We start from the raw sequence: 15,097 nt of genomic DNA on the forward strand, positions 1-15,097 counted from the left end.
TGGGTGACCTTGCCTTCAAAATAAAAGCACGGTGGTCAGGAGCTCTGTGCTTAATCAAGAATATTGAGTTTAGTGGCCATCATTGATCAATCATGGCAGCCACTATTGTGATTAGTTAAAGCAGATTTATATTTTAAATAATAGAATAATGTTTATTTAATTCGTACGTTTTTAATGATTTTCCTGCTGCTTTAAACAAATCTGCTATAACAGCCCCGTGATTTTAAAAATTGAGGCTCCCAGACTCCAGAAATAAAGTTTAAAACGTTTTTTTCTGCTTCATGATGTCCTCAAATTAAGGTCTAAATGCTGTTTTAAAGCCTTGTCAACATTAGAAGAGATGCAATTGGTGTGGGGAAAGATTGAATTCTTTATTTCAATATATATGCAGTCAACTTTAAATGTAAATGAGTGGGAATCCGCTCCTTTTCTCTTTCCTTTACCAATTCCGGTACGTCAAATCAACAGTGATGTGGCCTGCCATGTCTGAATGAATGTAACTGATGCTGAAAAAATGCTGGATTTTCATAATAATAATAATGAAATAAAATAACAGAAAAGAAACACCTGTGTGATGTTGTCATGCCCTGGTACCTACTAAATAAGATCTGTTCATCATCCATCATCAAATAAGACTTTTGCATCCCCTGATATTGATCCGGAAAACACTGGAATCAGCCTGTAGGATACACACTCTGTGTATATAAATGCACAGCTTCACACAAACTCTCCCAGGGTCTCTTAACACCTCAAACTTGAAGAAAAACAAAGGACATGAACTCAACAAAATCTTTGCAACGTGGTTTTATTTTGAAGACGCGGACCGGAAGTTCTGACGTTTGTGTGTTGACAGTGAAAACCCGGCGGTACTTCAGCTTGAAATGACCCACATGTACACAAGTTAGACAATAGACATCCCTCTATAAACAAGCTGTTATTCACCGGGAGCGGGCAGACCTTCTCGGTTGACGTATTGGTATTCAGCTATCTTATCTAAAACTCGGCTGTTCCGATGAGAAAACATGCCTGAAATAAAAGTAACACCGCTGGGTGAGTAGCGTCACAGGAGCTAGCTAGCTAGCTAGCATCGGTTATGCTAGTTCCGTCAACAAATATATGCGTCTATAACTTTGACGTTAGCTATTCGCTAAATGTCTGGCTCTATTTTAACAGCAACAATTTGTGTATTATCTGTTATGATGGTCTGAAAGTGTTTGTAACTGTCACCTTTTACTGTTTGTAGCTGTTTTTAGCTGGTGAGGCTAACTTAAGGTGCGTTTACGGTCTGTTTTTTAAGCCTTCTCCTCAACTTTTCCCTCTCCAAGGTGCTGGACAGGATGTCGGCCGCAGCTGCATCCTTGTCTCTATTGGAGGCAAAAACATAATGCTTGACTGCGGGATGCACATGGGATATAACGATGATGTGAGTAAAGTAGTTTATCATTCAACAGGAGATGACATTAAGTAGGGATGCACGATACGATAACCGATAATTACCTGACTGTCATGGCCGATACCGATAAAATAACCGATAATGGAAACAAACAAATTTTATGCACACCTGAGTGCAAGAAAGGCTGAGCAGAGATGGTTTATTTGATAGTCCACAGCTGTGATAAGATTTTATGGTTAAACTTGAAGACTTTTCCCCTCGCGTTGTGTTCAAAAATCGCCCAGCCTTATCAATTAGTCAATCTATAGGAAATAGCAGCAACTGTCTTCTGACTCTTTTAAGTTAAAAAATACCAAATGTTGTTGAGTTGAAGCTTCTTAAATGTGAGGATTTGCTTCCTCATGTTGCTGTAAAATCTGATGTTTCACCATTTAATGACATTTCAAAGACTTAACACTTAATAATGAAAATAATCAGCAGATTAATCAATGATGAAGTTGATCAGTATTTGCATTTCAAAGTGTAATTCCTCCTTCATACTCTTTCAAGGTGCAATATTTAAGAATATCAGTTTAAAACAGTGAAAATATCAGAATGTCAGAATAACAATGACAGTTTTGATGATTTGTCAAATACATCTATTTATTGTGTCGCACAGATATATACTGAAATTGGCATTATAACCAGCAAGCCCAATGCCAAAGCTCGCAGTAAAAACAAGACCAACACTCCCCTGATGCTCCAGCCTCCTAGTCTGGACTTCTAGCTGCACAGCTAACTGAACGAGCAGCAGCAGCAGTTAGCAGTTTCTCTGGTGTTATGCTGTGTCCCTATTCGTTGGGAGTATGAATTCGCCAGCTGGACAGTTCTTACATATTACACCTTTAACTACATCACTGGTGGCTTTAGCTGAGTACCTGCAAACGTTTTGTTAGAAAATGGGGGTTTATTTTGAACGTGTTGCACTTTTTTTTAAAAACTAAATTCTGTATTGTCTTTGCAGAGACGTTTCCCAGACTTCTCCTACATAACCCAAAATGGTCGTCTGACAGAGTTTTTGGACTGTGTGATCATCAGGTTTGTTTGTTAATATTTACATAGTGCCATCTCTCTCTCGCTGAGATATATATATACATAGAATAGATAAACAATCCTGTGTTTTTACTCTGCTATTTCTTGTCTTTCTCTTTTAGCCATTTCCACTTAGACCACTGTGGCGCTCTGCCCTTCATGAGTGAGATGGTGGGCTACGATGGCCCCATCTACATGACCCATCCCACCAAGGCTATCTGTCCCATTTTGCTGGAAGATTTCCGGAAGATCACCGTAGACAAAAAGGGAGAAACCAACTTCTTCACCTCGCAGATGATCAAGGACTGCATGAAGAAAGTGGTCCCTTTGAACCTCCACCAAACTGTCCAGGTGCGACGCTGAAATCAATTTTGATGTGCCCAGATATGAATCATTTCTGCGCCAGCTGCTCGTCCCTTTTGATGGCAAATCAAGCTGTTTCTGTTGTGCTGCTTGCAGGTGGATGATGAGCTGGAGATCAAGGCGTACTATGCAGGCCATGTCCTGGGAGCTGCCATGGTGCACATCAAAGTGGGATCAGAGTCTGTGGTCTACACTGTGAGTATAACAAGTCTGCACTGTATCAGATTCAGAGTTTGAATTTGATAACCAAGATCTGTATTTTTCATTTATAGGGAGACTATAACATGACACCTGACAGACATTTAGGGTGAGTGGCTTTTTACTGTATTTATTCATCTTATGTTGGACTTATGCATATGCACAACACAGTCCTTATCCTTATCCTTGTATTTTACATTTGCAGTGCTGCATGGATCGATAAGTGCCGCCCAGACATCCTCATCTCAGAATCTACATATGCCACCACCATCCGTGACTCAAAGAGATGCAGAGAGAGGGACTTTTTGAAGAAAGTGCATGAAAGCATAGAAAGAGGAGGAAAGGTAAGAGTTAAAGTTAGTCGAATGTGTTTTGTGATGGAGGTTTTTGTCTTCTCTCCTTTTTAATTGAGTACCACGGAGAGGAAATTTAATTTTTCTTTTTTTAAGATGTTTGATTTCCTGTCATCTTTTCAGGTTCTCATCCCAGTTTTCGCCCTCGGAAGAGCACAAGAACTCTGCATCCTGTTGGAAACTTTTTGGTACGGTTGTTACTCAGTTTTTAAAACAAACCCCAGAAGCAAATTCATATAAGCCTTTTATGTTTTCAGTATGGGATTGTGAATGTTAATAAGGCCTTGTCCATATGTATACAGATATTTTTCTAAACAGATATCTTTCCACAGGACCTTTGTTTTACTTATTTTTTACTTCTTTTACTTTCTCTGTACACGCGAGTACAGACAAACCTGTTAAAGGAGGGTTTTTTTCTCAGTATGGCAGATTTTTCCTCACTTGAATCAAAGGTCTAAGGACAGAGGATGTCGCTGAGATTGTAAAGCCCACTGAGGCAATGTGATTGTGATTTTGGTGCTATATAAAAAAGATTGATTTGATTTGTTGAGCCTCTAGGTGGCGATAAAGTCTATGTTGACAATACGTCGATACCAGCAAAGAACATTTTAAGAAATGATCAACAACTGTAGAAAACGGCTAAGTAAAGATGTAAACTTATATTTAGACCTAGCATTGCTTACAAAAAACTTACACTGGTGCTTATAAAACATGAAAAACTGTTGTTGTTGTTGTTGCATCAGGCATCCGCTCATTACATTCAAGAACAATGGCGATGTGCAAACATGAGGTGATGACCTTCATCATTTCCCAAATGCTCCATTTTACACGTCCTCATGATACACAGAAAAAAAATCTCTGTTCTAGTGACCTTAAACACCTTTTGTGTGCGAACAGAGGAAAATGTTTGTTTTGAAATGTATCCGTATTCATGTGGACGAGGTCAGGTCTCTGTAGAAGAACAGAAATAAGAGGGCTGAGACATTGATGCATGGAGATAATCATCAGTCCTGGGCTAAGTGATTTTAAATAAAAGCCAGTTTTTCTGCTTCATAACTTTTTGCATTCAAATTGAATATAATAACGTGTCATAATAATAATTATGATAATGTGGTGTAATTGTACATTATTATAATACACAAAAGCCTCAATTTGTCTCTGGCCTAAAAACTCAGCTCCTTAAAATAGCTGTATTTTTGTTTTGATAGAATAATGGTGGTGTGTGAACTTTGTCATATTAAGTGGCGCCTCATCGGGCAGACACGCTAATTACCTCTTCTCCACGTCCAGGGAGAGAATGAACCTAAAGGCCCCAATCTACTTCTCCACTGGGCTGACGGAGAAAGCAAATCATTATTACAAGCTTTTCATAACGTGGACCAACCAGAAGATTCGAAAAACCTTTGTACAGAGAAACATGTTTGAATTTAAGCACATCAAGCCCTTTGATCGCTCCTACGCTGATAACCCCGGTCCTATGGTGAGTGAAGTTTCTCCTCCTAAGCGTTTAAAAAAGTGTCAGGACGAAAATGTAAGTGATCTACAAGAACAATGTACCTTTTCAGGTGGTGTTTGCCACACCAGGTATGCTGCATGCTGGTCAGTCTTTGCAGATCTTCAAGAAATGGGCTGGTAACGAGAAGAACATGGTGAGTGTGGAAGATGGAAGGAAATGGAAGATGTTTTTTAAAAAGTGACCATACTTGATAAACAGCTAGTTCTGCTTTTTCTAGGTGATCATGCCTGGGTATTGTGTGCAAGGAACAATCGGTCACAAGATCCTGAATGGGCAGAGGAAACTGGAGATGGAAGGGAGAGCAACAGTAAGACTTTAATGTCACCTTAAGTTCAATGACTAATATACTGTATGTGTGGGACTATTTATTTTCTAGGCAGTGTAAAGTAGTCCATATCTCTCTCTAAAACCGTGATCAGTCACCTTTGACAACCTTTTTTAAATAAAGAAACAAGTTATAACATGTTCATTAGTAAGGTTTAGACAGGTCCAGGCTAGCTTTCCCCAGGCTAACTCTTGCTAAGCTAAGCTAGCTATCTCCTGGCTCTAGCTTCATATTTAATAAAACAGATTTTACAGGGCTGTTCATCTCCTCGTCTGACTCTCAGCAACAAAGCCAGTACAATTATTTCCTTAATTATCAAAGTATGCCTTTGCAAATTTACCCCAAAAATGTTTTAATTATGATCCATGTGAAAAACAACCCTGGTATAATGATCGACTCATTTTTCTGTGATTCTTACAGTTGGATGTGAAGCTACAGGTGGAGTACATGTCCTTCAGTGCCCATGCAGACGCCAAGGGCATCATGCAGCTCATTCGCATGGCAGAGCCTCGAAACATGCTGCTGGTACACGGAGAGGCTGTGAAAATGGAGTTCCTCAAGGGCAAGATCGAACAGGAGTTCAGTAAGTGCATCAACATCCACAGCGTGGACGGATTAGGAAAATAGACACACCACTAATGTTAGTAGGGATGCAAGATATATATCGAACAGATAAATTATTATTGGTTATTTTATCGGTATCGACCATGAGATTCAGGTAGTAATAGGTTATCGTATCGGCTGAAAAACATCCATATCGTGCATCCCAAAATGTTAGACTTATTAAGAGTAAGTGGTCAATGTATGCATGTTACCAGTAGGAGGAGAGGGTGTCGACAGTCTAGTGAACGTTTCTGTTTTTTAACGCCAGGCATCGACTGCTACATGCCAGCCAACGGAGAGACGGCGACTGTGACAACGAACCCCAGCGTGCCGGTGGACATCTCACTCAACCTGCTCAAGAGGGAGATGGCGCTCGGAGGTATGTTTCGCTGACGGTACTGAAACTTTGGGAATTTGCTGTTTAGTTAACACCCTAAGGCGTAATGTAGTGGCCCAAAATGTCTTGGTGGTTAAGGTACAGGGTGCCTACACAGTTTCATTTCCAGTACATTGTTGGTTATGACATTTTGACATCTGTTTTATTTGATTGAAGTTTGTTTGTGACCGTGCTTTGGCAATCTTCCCCCGTGCCACCTAAATGTCACGGCACAAATTAGTCGTCACAATGACAAATGTCACGCACTGTACTTTACTGTGTGTTTCCTGTCCATAACACAATGACCCCGACGAGCGCGGCTCCTTATCGACTCGTAAAAAGGTGGAGGACTGGGGATGTTGTTTTAGTTACTGTTCCTAGTGTCAAAGACGATAATATTTGGACTGATTACAGCACAGCTACACTTTAGTTTTTCTTAAAAATGAACCTGGTGTCTTGATTTGCATTTTGGGGGGAATTTTTGCCAAGTACGAAGTCGGCATGTCTGAGCAATGATAAGAAGTTAGCCAACACTGTTTGCGTAAAGTTTAAATGTAATGTCTGTTGACTGATGTTAGCTGCATCCAGCAAAATGTTTTTAATTCTGGAACGTTTTACATTTCTAAAGTATCTAATTGCCAGACAGAGATGTGGACTTGAGTCATTGTGACTCGGACTTAAATCGACTCAAGTCACTGTTTTGACCACTTGCAGCCTGACTTGACAGAAGATTAATGACTTGCCTTAAGACCTGATGACCCCAATGAATTGTCTGTGTTAATTTTAGACGAAGGAATTAATAAAATAATAAGGTTTGAAAGTTTGTTTTTGTTTTATTACATTTATTTCAGTGAAAATCAATAATTAAAGTATCAATTACTTGTCATTCTCATACTACCAATAATATCATTATTAGACAGGTAGTTATACTTTTCTTTTTTTAAAGACCCTATACTGCCTGCTAGGAGTGGTAGTGACTTGACCTGGGCTTTGACTTACATTAACTAAGGACTCGACCTGTGACTTGACTCGAGAACAGTGGGTTGCCAGATCGTGAGGTCAGGTTTTCCCCATGTCTCAACCTTTCACACTTGCACTTTACAAAAAACACACAAATCTGGCAGCCCTATCTGGACCATAACACGTTGTGGAGTTAAAATGAGACTGTTTGTTTGATATCAACACCTGTGTTTTCATATAATTTCATGTTTATTTCTATACTTTCTTGTGTTGAAGGTCCTCTTCCCGATCCTAAAAAGCCTCGCGCCATGCATGGAACTCTGATCATGAAAGAAAACGTAAGTACGCCGTTATCACACTAAAGAGTGGATTTGCTCAGTTGTCAACAGATCGACAGTCGATGATGCGCCTCCTTCTTGTCTTTTCCTGAGCACAGAGTCTGAAGCTGGTGTCGTCGGAGCAGGCCCTGAAGGAGCTGGGCCTCAATGAGCATCAGTTACGCTTCACCTGTCGTGTGCAGCTCCAGGACCCGCACAGCGACACCGACACACTTCACAGAATCTACACACACCTCAAGAGGTGAGATACGGGTTACTGGACCTCCTTTATCTACTTAAGAATCTGCATTATTTCACAATTCACCTGCATCATCCACCTTCTCGTCCTTCTTCCTCTAAAACCACCACTCATGTCTGTCATTTCTGTTTGAGAAATAAGATTTTGATTTTTTTCTCCCTTATCACCGGATGAATCTCATGTATCATATTTTTTAACACTTCTGTGCACCGAAACTCATTTCCTCTGCATTTTGTGACATCTGAGAAAACATATTTTGTAACCGCTTGCCTTTGCATTTCTTTGATTCAGCGTTTTAAAAGGTTACACCATCCAGCACCTCCCCGACGGCACAGTCATGGTGGAATCTATCGTCATCAAAGTCTCCTCCTCCGCTGAAGACGCCAACACCAAGGTCTTACTGCTTTCCTGGAGTTATCAGGTAAAAAAATCATTTTCACTGTCCCTGCTTCACTGATTCAATCTTAAAGGACGTCGAAAAGGTTGTTTAAACGCCCTGCACATTCCACCTCTTTTGAGTTCAGATCAGATCTATATTGTTGCGCAGGAGGGAATTGTTTTTATCAGCAAGACAGCTTAAAAACATAACCAGAATAAGAGCTCTTTAAGATAACTGAACAGTCACACAGTTTTCTGTGGAAGGCCGGAGAGGAGGCCATAACGATTACAGGTTATGAAAGTGTGTACAGGTCTCTCCGGGACTGGTTTTAACAGGCAACTTCTTATTTTTTTAATATATTTCTTAGGTGATAAAAGGCAAATTTTGAAGCAGTTTATTTGTTTGTAGAAACTCAGGTCAATATTGAGAAGTACACTCAGGTTCCTCACTTTTGTTTTTATAGACAAGAAAAAGTATTTACCACACATCAGCTTTAATACCCCAGAATATTTGGTGCCACATTTTAGCATTTCTTTACTTTTATCTTTTTATCCATCAAGTCAGCATCCTCAAGTCACTAGAGGACAAAGGGTTACAGTAATTAACAATAAACCTCCTCTAAGAGCAGCTTACCGACTGTTCTGAAAGCTGAATCGGTTGAAATAAAGTCCAGAAGTCGTGTTTTTTAGGTGACTTTATAAAACATACTGCTGGCGAAGAAAGTCAACAGCGTGTGTGCATGAAGGTCGACACTTAAAGCAACTTTTAAAGCAGTTCTGGCGAAAGACTGATGATTTTTGAGTGTCATTCTCAGGTCACCAAATACAGCGCGGTGGGTTGTTTACACGGGTTATTCAGTGGAAAATGCGAGGGCCTCGAGATCAGACGTGATTTCGTGTCACTTCGGTTTTGCACTGTAGATAAGTGTCACTTTGCTTTCGCACTTCTCATCGACTCATCTGCCGGAGCTGTATATGCTTGGTGACAGGGCTGAGATCAGTCACGTTCTATAGTTGTTTATCATCCACATAATTTTAATAATTGTGTTAATGTATTTTGTCTCCCGGGGGTAGAATATAAAAGTCAAACTCAAAGGGGCCTTTAGTGAAACTCCATATGATGTCTTGACTGTTTTAAAGTCATGCAGATATGACTCAGACCAATATAGCACCCTGTCAGACAGACCCACTCAGTCCTTCTTCTATAAAATGTGTGATCTACAGTGTTAAATGCAGCAGTGAGATGTAGAAGCGTGGGAACAGGTCCATTTTTTTATGTTTGTGCTTTTGCAGATAATTGTCAACTCTGACAAGAGCTGTTTCATTGCTGGGGTGAGGTCTGAGCCCAGAAAGTTATTAAAGAGGCCACAAGCATGTCGATAATTGTAGATTTGATCATAGAAAACCACCAAGATACTTATAGCTCTCCACAGTTTCCACTTCAGGCCGTTCAACAATTATCTGAAAGGTAGTTGTGATGTTTTTCTGAGCTCAATAAGAATAGCTTCAGTTTTAAAAATGGCCGTAGCCGTAGTTTTTAGACTAATTTCCGTGAAGCTGACAACCTCTGCGGCATCTGCAAATTGCATAATCCGCCCGTCTGTAGGCAAATTGAACGTTTTTGTCTTGGGTCCATATTTATGAAGGATATTTGTGTAAGGAAAGAATGTAGGTAACTACAGTCACTCACATGGCTGAAAGAATAAACATAAATGCAGATTAAAATTTTGAATGCATAAAATCAGCTCCATACTGGTTTAGGTTGACATTGTTTTACAATACATAAAAACACGCCACATCCTGCATGTATTTTGCAGTATTGCACATGTTGCAGTAATGTTGAAAACCCTCTGTGGGCTGTGGTCGAACCTCCACGAAGAACAAAACATTTACTACATGTCTCCTACAGGTGGAGAAAATGTATTTCTGCACCATCACCCAGTCCTGGAAAATGCACATAATAATATGAAGCATGGAGTTTTAAACAATTACAATTAAGTTGAGATATCTGTCATGTGAGGCAGTGTGAGAGCGATCTATCATCACTGCAAAACTGTGTCCTCCATCTCAAAAAAGCATTAAGTTGACAAGATCTTGATTTGACTCAGTTCTCATCGAAACTGCACGATTAAATAAATGAAACATTGCAGAAGGAGGGTTGCATCTTGGCCACAATGAGTGCAGAAACAACGACGGTGTATAAATATCTGAAAGAAGCTGTTTTATGTACTATTTACTTGCAGAAGTCCCGCCCACGCTGTCCCAGCTCCTTCTCACCACAGCACGCGAGCACATCGATATCTCATCCAGACGATCGTGCGTTTGGTCGTGTTTGTGGGTCTTTCTGTCCGCAGCTAATCTTGCGTACTACTAGAACGATCAGCCTGAAATCTTTTGCTGCACATTTATGAACGTGTGCCCAAGGACCTCTCGTGGCTGCGGTGATTCACAATTTTTGAAAAACATATTTTATAGACTGCTCTGTTTTATAACCTGTTGACTGAATCTTGTTTCTGCTGGAGTTAACGTGCGTGGCCATCAGGTTATTGGGGGATTCCTTGTCGGCATTTTCATTTTGATATTGACACATTACATCTCGGCACTCGTTGTTCTCCACCCACACGCCCCCAGACAGGCCCGGCGGTGATCTGCACTCTACTGAGCGCCCTCGTCTCGCTGTTTGGTGAAATCCAGTCTGACCGCACTGCTCGAGGGGTTTCACTTAAACTTTTTACATGCCCACAAAATCCTGAGGGGAGGTTTGCTCAGCCATAAGAAGTGAAAACAGTTTGTGTGGGTGGACAGTCTGAGAGCAGGGGCTTTGAAAGTGAGAAGAAGGTGCAAGCAGAGGGTGGGGAAACCTGACTGTTGAGCTTGGGCACTGCGCAGTGGAAAGAGAGTGGTTAATGTGGCTACATGTGCTCTGTAGCACAAAGGGCGAGACAACAAAAGACAGAACGTGTCATACATGTATATATATAGTTGTTGGCGGAAGATCACTAAAAACAGATTCTGTGAGATGATTGTCAAGGTATCAAAGGTTTATTTGTAACATACAAGTCATATGCACAGTGAACCACAATGCAAAATACTGTACGGTTTATAGAACAAAAATGCCAGAAAAAACACAAATATATGTAAAATACTAAGACATTTATGTCATGAGTGTAAATTGATCATTTCCTTTGTAGCAACATTCAGTTGTTTCAGCTTCTCAAATGAAATGATTTTTGTATTTTAACATTTTTAGGGATTTTAAATGTAACTAAAACAAAACATGCAGTAAAAGGAAGTCACCTTCAGCTTTAGGAAACTTTTACAATCTTCAGACACATTGAAAACCTTCTGATGATCAGATGATGACATAAAATAACGTTTGCATCAGTGATTCACTGTAACATGCAAAATATCAGTGGTTACCAGCCGGGGAGCAATGGGTCATGAAAATGAGTAAAAATACTGATGATTCAAATAAAACCCCACCACAACACTTTCTGTTTTGTGACTTTTCATTAATATTTGCATTATTAGTTCATTTAACTTCAGGTGGCCAAAAATTGTTCAAGTGCATCAATCACTCTCTCACAAATGTAAAACCAGCGGTGTCGAAAGTAGCAGCTGCCTCATTTTAACACAATTGGAGAACTGAGACATAATATTCAGTTACCACTAGATACTGCCCTTAGTCCTCTGAATTTCTTCTTTGTGCTGATGCCACTTTCGATTATCTGTGTTTTGACGTTCTGTTCTTGTTTTCTTCGTCAGGACGAGGACCTGGGGAGCTTCCTTTCAACTCTGCTAAAGAAGGGACTTCCGTCTGGACTCTGCTGAAACGTCTTTTGTCCCAAAACTATGAACATTTGAAGAGAAATTCACACAAAACAAGAACTCGTGTTTTGAACCTGGATCTGAGGAGGCTGATAACCACTTCCCACCGCAAAGAATTTCAAATTATTACCTGTCAACTTCAACATTTTTGTTTCATGTACTGCTGGGGTACAGATCCTTTAATTACCCCTTTTTCTAAATGTCTTTTGGTGACGTTACCGTTAAAAAACAACAAAAATAAGTCACTCAAATTCTGATTCCTCCCTTTACTTTGATGTACAAAGCCCATTTCAATAAACACATTTGTAGAAAAGTCGAATTTTTACAGTACTGGCTTACCAAAAACAGTGAAGCACCTACAGAGCTGTATTTACAGCAGACATGCTGTTCACTCATGTCGCTGTGATGGTATAAATCCCCCTGGTCCTCCTGATCCTTCCCCACAGCCATGTCATCTTCAAGCGCTTCCAGTTAAAGTGGCTGGTGGTGACATAGTAAAGCACCGGGTCCAGGCATGTGTTGAGGACGACGAGCGCCATGGTGACCCGCCTGGCGTGGTAGATGGCGTTGGCGGCGGAGCAGCTCTGGATGATGTCCACGCGGCAAAGGAGGTGCAGCAGGTAGACGACGTGGTTGGGCAGGAAGCAGAGCAGCGTTATCGCCAGGATGGTGCAGATGACCCTCACGGCTTTTTGGGCCGTTCTAGTCTTTATCATGGAAATTCGCCTTGCGGCCAGAGGGTAACACACCAGGATGATCAGGGAGGGCAGCAGGGAGCCAAAGCTCAGGCAGATGAAGCTGTAAGCCGCCAAGCGCGAGTTCCACTCCTTCCTGGCGAAATTCTCAAAGCACCTGTGGCTTCCTGGTTTGTCTTCGTTGGTTTCCAGAGGTCCCATGAGGATGAAGACCAGTATAGCCACTCCGACCGCCACCCAGAGCAACGCACACACGATGACAGAGCACCAGGGGCTGCGCATCCTCAGATAGGTGTGCGGATGTACGGTGGCCATGTAGCGGTCCACGCAGATGCAAGTCATGAAACAGATGCTCATGTAGATGTTGGAGAAGAAGAGGATCCCAGTGACGCGGCAGGCGACATCCCCAAATATCCAGTTGTTATTGTGGAGGTGGTAGTGGATCTTAAAGGGTAAAGTGCAGAGGATGACGATGTCGGCCAGAGCCAGGTTGCTGATGTAGACGCTGAAGGCTGTGCGTGTAGTGGCCCTGAAGGTGAAGACGAAGAGGGCAGCCAGGTTCAGTGGTAGACCTACAACTAAAGCTAGGATGTAGACCGCTGGGAACAGGTAGTACTGGTACTCTTCTGAAGGGATGGTGCAGTTTAACACGTTCATCGTTGCAGATTGAAGTGTTGTCAGTGCAGCGGAGTGAAAGTCCCACGGCGTAGGTTGATTCTCATAAGCGCTGCTGCTGCTGCTGCATGGCAGGCTTCAGGTTTTCTGTAACTGTAGCAACACAAACAAGTTTCCACTCAGAGTTTTTCCACTTCCAGTTTCACACTACGTTGGAAACTGAGGTTTTACTAGATGAAAAACAGTTTTCCTTCCGCTTTAAACACATTGTTTTTGTTCTAGGAGCTGACTACATTATTCTGAAAGATGGTGAAGTGAAACAATAAAGGCGGAAAAACACCAAACCACTAAACTGGAACAGTAACAAACAAAGTTACGCTTCAAGTAGCATCCGTGAGACGTTAAACATTTCTGTTTATTAAAAACATTTCCTGTTTACTTAAGCTAAAAGTTTTGAACCCTGAGCATTAAATCAGTTGTACAACATTAATATTAAGGAGTTTTCACCACATTTTAGGGAATTACAACTTCTTAAAAACATTTTATTTATATTTATCAGATGTAAACACAAATTATTCAATTTTGTAAAGAACAAAAAAACTTACCAAGTGTCCTAGGGACGCCTCTGCCTGATCTCCAGATGCAGAAAACTACACAGCATGCTGAGAACGCATGAGATGAAAGCTGTGTTTTGTTGCGGCTCCTCGAGGTGCAGCTCCTCTCAGAATACAGCTAGTGTGTATATATACGCTGCTCTTTGTTCAAGCTTCTTAATTTCCTGTTTCAGCCTACTGTAGGTGTAGAGTTGAGGGAGGGTCAGGAAATCATAGTGTGAGACTAGATTATGCAAGCAGGCTAGTTTTATCACCCAACCACTGCAGTATAATAAGATCTATGATGAGTGGGTTTTTTTTTTCACTGTGCCAAATCACCCAAATACAGAAACGCAACTAACACTCCTCAGCAGGTTATATAATCTTTACGAGGAGTGGATTTAATTTTACGTACGGGTGCTCATGCAGGTCAAACATACGTCTTGTGATTCTCTTTTACATCAGGCCTTAAATGTCTCAGGATTTTCTTTTTTGCATGATTACCCAGTTCTCACGGGTATGGAGCGCTAAATGAAAAGTCAAAGGAGCGTCTGGGTTTTTAGGACGTTTTCATGCAAGATGTGTTATTTTTTGTGCACACTGGATCCGTATCTCGTGCAGACGGGGTGTTAACTTGTGCACATGAGATCTTTATCTTGTGGATGTGGGGTTAGACTCCTGTCTGTAGATTTCAAAGTCGCATTAACCTCCTTTGAGATTAGCTGCTGGGCGCCGGTTGCCTCCGCTGTCTTCTCATTCTCTGTGCATTACGAACAGTATCCCTAAGGTGGGATAACACATGACAACACTTGGAAATATTTTGGGATGTGCACCATGTATGAGCTGAAACATTGAAGATTTTAAAATCCCAAGACAGGGCATCACAATCAGGTAGTAAAGCAAGACGTCATCACGTCAGTTGATATTATAGTTGTGCATATTTTCATATAAAAGTGCTTGTTTATTGTTACTGTATCAGATTATCACAAACCAGTTGCCATCCAGTGAAACCTGGAGCAGCCGCCTGCTTCACCTGGTTGTGAATCCAAGTTTGGTAGTTTGCAGTAAAATTTTAGACACTCTTTTCACAAATTTGGACAAAAAAGGAAAGTTTTGTTAATTGGATTATGACTCAGTTTACACTACTCAACATAAATTAGGGATATTTGGGTATGGGGGTGAATGTATGCATTGTGCATGGATGTGCAATAAAAGTCAAATTAAATGTGTCACACTATTTTTGAGGACCAGAAA

At 40.9% G+C, this 15,097-nt stretch overlaps 2 protein-coding genes across 2 annotated transcripts; one reads left to right on the forward strand and one right to left on the reverse strand.

Annotated features, from left to right (window-relative positions):
- The first annotated feature begins 834 nt into the window (after positions 1 to 834).
- Positions 835 to 12,259, forward strand: ints11 (integrator complex subunit 11). Its single transcript, XM_073470848.1, has 17 exons — positions 835 to 1,050; positions 1,326 to 1,423; positions 2,397 to 2,470; positions 2,587 to 2,815; positions 2,924 to 3,022; positions 3,100 to 3,134; positions 3,231 to 3,369; positions 3,502 to 3,566; positions 4,669 to 4,858; positions 4,944 to 5,027; positions 5,112 to 5,201; positions 5,640 to 5,802; positions 6,091 to 6,201; positions 7,435 to 7,496; positions 7,595 to 7,737; positions 8,026 to 8,155; positions 11,878 to 12,259. The coding sequence occupies exons 1-17, from the start codon at positions 1,023 to 1,025 to the stop codon at positions 11,941 to 11,943; spliced, it is 1,806 nt and encodes a 601-aa protein (XP_073326949.1). The 5' UTR covers positions 835 to 1,022; the 3' UTR covers positions 11,944 to 12,259.
- On the reverse strand, positions 11,136 to 13,980 carry LOC141000200 (lysophosphatidic acid receptor 4). The gene is made up of 2 exons (XM_073470849.1): positions 13,856 to 13,980; positions 11,136 to 13,403 (listed from the first exon to the last, which is right to left on the reverse strand). Exon 2 carries the CDS (start codon positions 13,290 to 13,292, stop codon positions 12,333 to 12,335), a length of 960 nt encoding a protein of 319 aa, XP_073326950.1. The 5' UTR covers positions 13,293 to 13,403; positions 13,856 to 13,980; the 3' UTR covers positions 11,136 to 12,332.
- Positions 13,981 to 15,097: the final 1,117 nt, after the last annotated feature.

Source organism: Pagrus major, chromosome 7 (genome assembly GCF_040436345.1).
Source record: "Pagrus major chromosome 7, Pma_NU_1.0".
Classification (NCBI taxonomy): domain Eukaryota; kingdom Metazoa; phylum Chordata; class Actinopteri; order Spariformes; family Sparidae; genus Pagrus; species Pagrus major.